Below are 4,137 nucleotides of genomic sequence, written 5' to 3' on the forward strand. Positions count from 1 at the left end.
GGGGGGGGGAGGGAGGGAGGTGTGGATGAGGCCGGAGATGTGGCTTGGGCTGGGGCTGGGGCTCAGCTGGTAGCGCACTTGCCTGGCATGTGTGAGACAGTGGGTTCTCACAAATAAATAAAATACAGATCCATAACAACTAATAAAAATATTTTTAAAGTGGCGGGGGTGCTGTGGATCAATCTCAGTGGTAGAGCACTCCTGGGTTATATCCCCAGTGAGCCTAACACTCCACAAGGAGAGAGAGAGAGAGAGAGAGAGATTGAGGATTCGGTTTCTAAACTAGTCTCTCCCTGAGCCACAGCAGGCTCCACAGAATTCCTCAAGGCAATGAGTATCTATTGGCCCTAATTTTGCTTAACTCTAAGCCCAGGGTTTATAGGAAAATGTATTTTCAAGCGCACTATTTCGGGATGGCTTCCCCAGCCCCCAGAATCTCTATTTAACCTGGCTCCAGAGTCATTTGGCCATGTGGCAGGGGGCTGGGGGTGGTGGGGGGCTCAGAGCTAGGCGCGGTCAGGCCATGAGTGGGGACCAGGTGGCCCTATTCAGCTCACCTTGCACACCGGGTCCAGATTCCATGTTCCTGCTGGTGTTCAGTCTTCGGAATGCTTGGTGCCATCTACTGCCTCTCAGTGTCAGGAGTCGGCCTCAGAATTGGACCCAAATGCTCCATAAACGGCGAGTGGGACTATCACTTCCAAGAAACCGCGTAAGGCTGAGCATCTGTCAGTGACCCCCCCCCAGTCTCTGCATCCCATGGCTGCCATGCTCTTCCCACGTGGGTGCCACTGAGCTTCAGGAGAATTCCCTCCACGTGGGTCTAACTAACCCTTTGAAAAATCCCACCCTGCGAGTGGAGGGGACTGCGGGTGGGGGTAGGGCTCCACGTGACCTCCTTCACTCACTGGACCCTACCTGTCCACAGAGGCACTTACTTGAAGAATGATACTTCCTGGAATTTGTGTGAGGAACCACTCAAAGTGGTGCCCTGGAATGTGACGCTCTTCTTCTTGCTGGTCGTTGCCTCCTGCCTGGAGATAGTGCTGTGTGGCTTACACCTGGTGGTAGAGCCCATTCATGCTCCAGGAGAGATCCAAAAGACTGAGGACATCTTAGGCAACTTCCAGAGGAGGTAAAGACCTATTAATTTAGAACTTGAAAACTTCAGGATTAGAATATGGCCCTCCTTGCTCTGAGTCTTATTTTTGAAAAGAGACATGATTTTCTTTTTCTCTCCTTCCTCCCCCTTCCAACCTGGGGGCAAGGAATAAGATTACCTTGAGTTATCTGTGCTCCACAGGAAGGAGATGTCTATCAGAGTTTCTAGGAAGAGACTGTCTCCCAAATTAACAAGTGAATCCTAAACACACTATCCAGATGCCCTGAGAGCCCCCCTTCTCAGGGCACACCTAGAATGTAGATTTTGAAGACATTCTTTAAAAGCCCTGTTTGCCCTGATGGGTAAAATCACAGCCTCTGGGACAGGATTCCCCTGTGTTTCTCCTTTGCTGGCAAAACAATAAAATTATTTTTCCTTTTTTCTCAAAACAGTGTCCTTATTATTAAATTGGCATGAATTGACATAGGGGACATGGATCAAGCTCTGAGTTACATTATTAGTGCCAACTGGAGGAAAAAGGAGGTGGGACAGCATAAGGTGGACTTGTTGAGGGACCTGCTTGCTTTTGGTGAAGTCCTCACTTCCTTTCTCATTTCCGCAAGGCTCAGCTCACCGAGACTTCACTGACTGCCAGGTCATTCCTTCTTGCTCCAGGACCCCAGCCTGGCCTGCCCAATCCCTGCCTCCCTGGAATAAACAGCTTGGAGTCCACCCTACCCCTCTCTGAGCAGAGGATACTCTAAACAGCAGCAGTGTGTGAGGGCCTCCTGAGCTGCCGCAGTCTGGCTGGGCACAAAATCACAAGACACTCAAGCAGGAACAAACTTTATTTCCAAAACTCCTGTGAATGCCACCCACGCGGCCTTCTCCTGGGACACACCACACTAACAGGAAATCCCTCCTCCGGAAATCCCTCCTACCGCACTTCCCCAACCAATGGGAACTCTCTGGGAGTCCCTGTGAGAGCTCCAAAGTAGCAGGCTGAGGCTGACAGCAGGGGTCTAATATCCAATTGAATGCACATCTTAACATAATCATTATCATCTCAATGGCTTGCTGGCCTCACCTTTCAACCAAAAATGCCATGCGTCATTCCTACTCAGCTATGAATCTTAGCACTGAGCTTGGTGTTCTGTGACCCTGTTTGGAGCCCTCACACCCCACTTGTTATTTTTGTCACAGGTACTGAGCTACTAACTTGCCCAGGAAATAGAGTGGTTAACAAGTTAGATGTACTCTCGAAAACTGAACATTCCATGAGTGGAAAAGGCAATTTTAAAGAAGCAAGGGCTTATTACAATTGGTGGGTTAACACGTTTTAATGTATTCATTTATTATTGATTTATGCTCAATATTTGAAATTATTGAAGCCAGGGCTTCACACAGGCTCTGTAAGTGCTCTACAGCACCATTGAACTACTACACCCCCATGGAGTTTTGTTTAATTTTGAGGCAAAGTCTCACTAAATTGCCAAGACTGGCATTCAACTGATGATCTTCATACCACAGCCTCCCAAGTAACTGGGATGCAGTGTATACCACCATGCCTAGTTTATTAGCACATTTTCATCTCAGCCATTCTTTCTGGCTCTTACTTAAAGAATATTAGTGATGTCACTGAAAACCTTCCTGAAAAATTCTTCCAAATCCCACATTAAATATTTCTTCAGAGATCTGTCTCTTTCTTTCAGTCTTTGGGATGACATACTCTTCTCTTGCTTTGAAGAAAAATTTCAGAACAACTATAATGTTTTCAAACATTATTAACATTATTTCATCCATACAGAGTTGCATAAAAATAATTTAATGAGTACTTGTGGACCACCCCCATACACAATTTTTTTCTCTCTTGTTCTCAAAAGAAGTAACTTCTTGGGCTGGGGACATGGCTCAGTGGGAGGGGGCTTGCCAAGTATGCAAAAGACCCTGTATTTAAGGACTTTTATCCTCAAAAAAGTACCACGTGCCTATAATTCCTGCAACTTGGGAGGGAGGCAGAGGCAGGAGGATTGCAAGTTTGAAACCAGCCTGAACAACTTGGTGAGATGCTAAGCAACTTAGCAAGACCCTGTCACAAAATAAAAAATGGCCTGAGGATATGGCTCCGTGGTTAAATAGCCCTAGGTTCAATGCTCAGCTCAGAAGAAGAAGAAGAAGAAAAGGAGGAGGAGGAGGAGGAGGAGGAGGAGGAGGAGGAGGGGGAACCATCTTTCAGATTCACTAGTGATCAACTTAAAGACATAAGTGGCCTGCTCTTGACCTGCTTCATAGTTCACTAGGACAAAGGGCTGAATCCCCTCTTCAGGTCTACATTGGAAGTCCTACTATCAGGACATGACAGTTGCTCTAGTAGTTCAACATTATTGCTAGTGATTCTGCTCTACCTCTCATCATTTTTACCTCCCACCCCTACCCCTCAGGACCCAGATTCTCCATCTCTGCTTCCCAGTCCTCAGGCTCCTTCCTCCTGATGCCATGTGCCAGTTTCTGAATGACTGCTGTCTAAGCATATCTCTTGCTGCACCTTCTGATTATTTGTGGTTTCTATTGCTTCATGGCATTTTTTTTTTACTGCTTTCATTCATACATTTCTCAATTTGGGCACTCTTATGACTGAAAGTTTGGTCCGTATCCCCAATGTCAATTAATACCAATTTAATAATGAGGACACAGTTTTGAGAAAAAGGAAAAATAAGTTTTACTGCTTTGCTAGCAGAGGAGAAATACAGGGGCTCCTGTCCCAAAGATTGCGACTCTCCTGATCGAGAGGAACAGGCAGCTTTTAAAGGAACTTCACTGTCTCCCCAATTTTGTTAGGGAGGGGGAGAGGGAAGAAGAGAGAAAAAAATATTTAAAAAATAAGCCTTGGGGGCTGGGGATATGGCTCAATTGATAGAGTGCTTGCCTTGCATACACAAGTCCCTGGGTTCAATCCCAGGACTACTACTACTACTGCTACTACTACTACTACTACTAATAATAATAATAATAATAATAATAATAATAATAATAAT

The 4,137-nt window shown here is 45.9% G+C and overlaps 1 protein-coding gene across 1 annotated transcript in view; it reads left to right on the forward strand.

The window, feature by feature from the left end:
- The window catches only part of LOC125615146 (transmembrane 4 L6 family member 5-like), a 22,286-nt gene that overhangs the window by 6,540 nt on the left and 11,609 nt on the right, over nucleotides 1–4,137 (forward strand). The window contains exons 3-4 of the mRNA XM_048798415.1: nucleotides 576–712; nucleotides 929–1,135. Coding sequence (XP_048654372.1) covers nucleotides 576–712; nucleotides 929–1,135 — 344 coding nt within the window. The remainder of the gene's footprint in view (nucleotides 1–575; nucleotides 713–928; nucleotides 1,136–4,137) is intronic.

This window comes from Marmota marmota, unplaced genomic scaffold (assembly GCF_001458135.2).
Source record: "Marmota marmota marmota unplaced genomic scaffold, marMar, whole genome shotgun sequence".
Taxonomy (NCBI): Eukaryota; Metazoa; Chordata; class Mammalia; order Rodentia; family Sciuridae; genus Marmota; species Marmota marmota.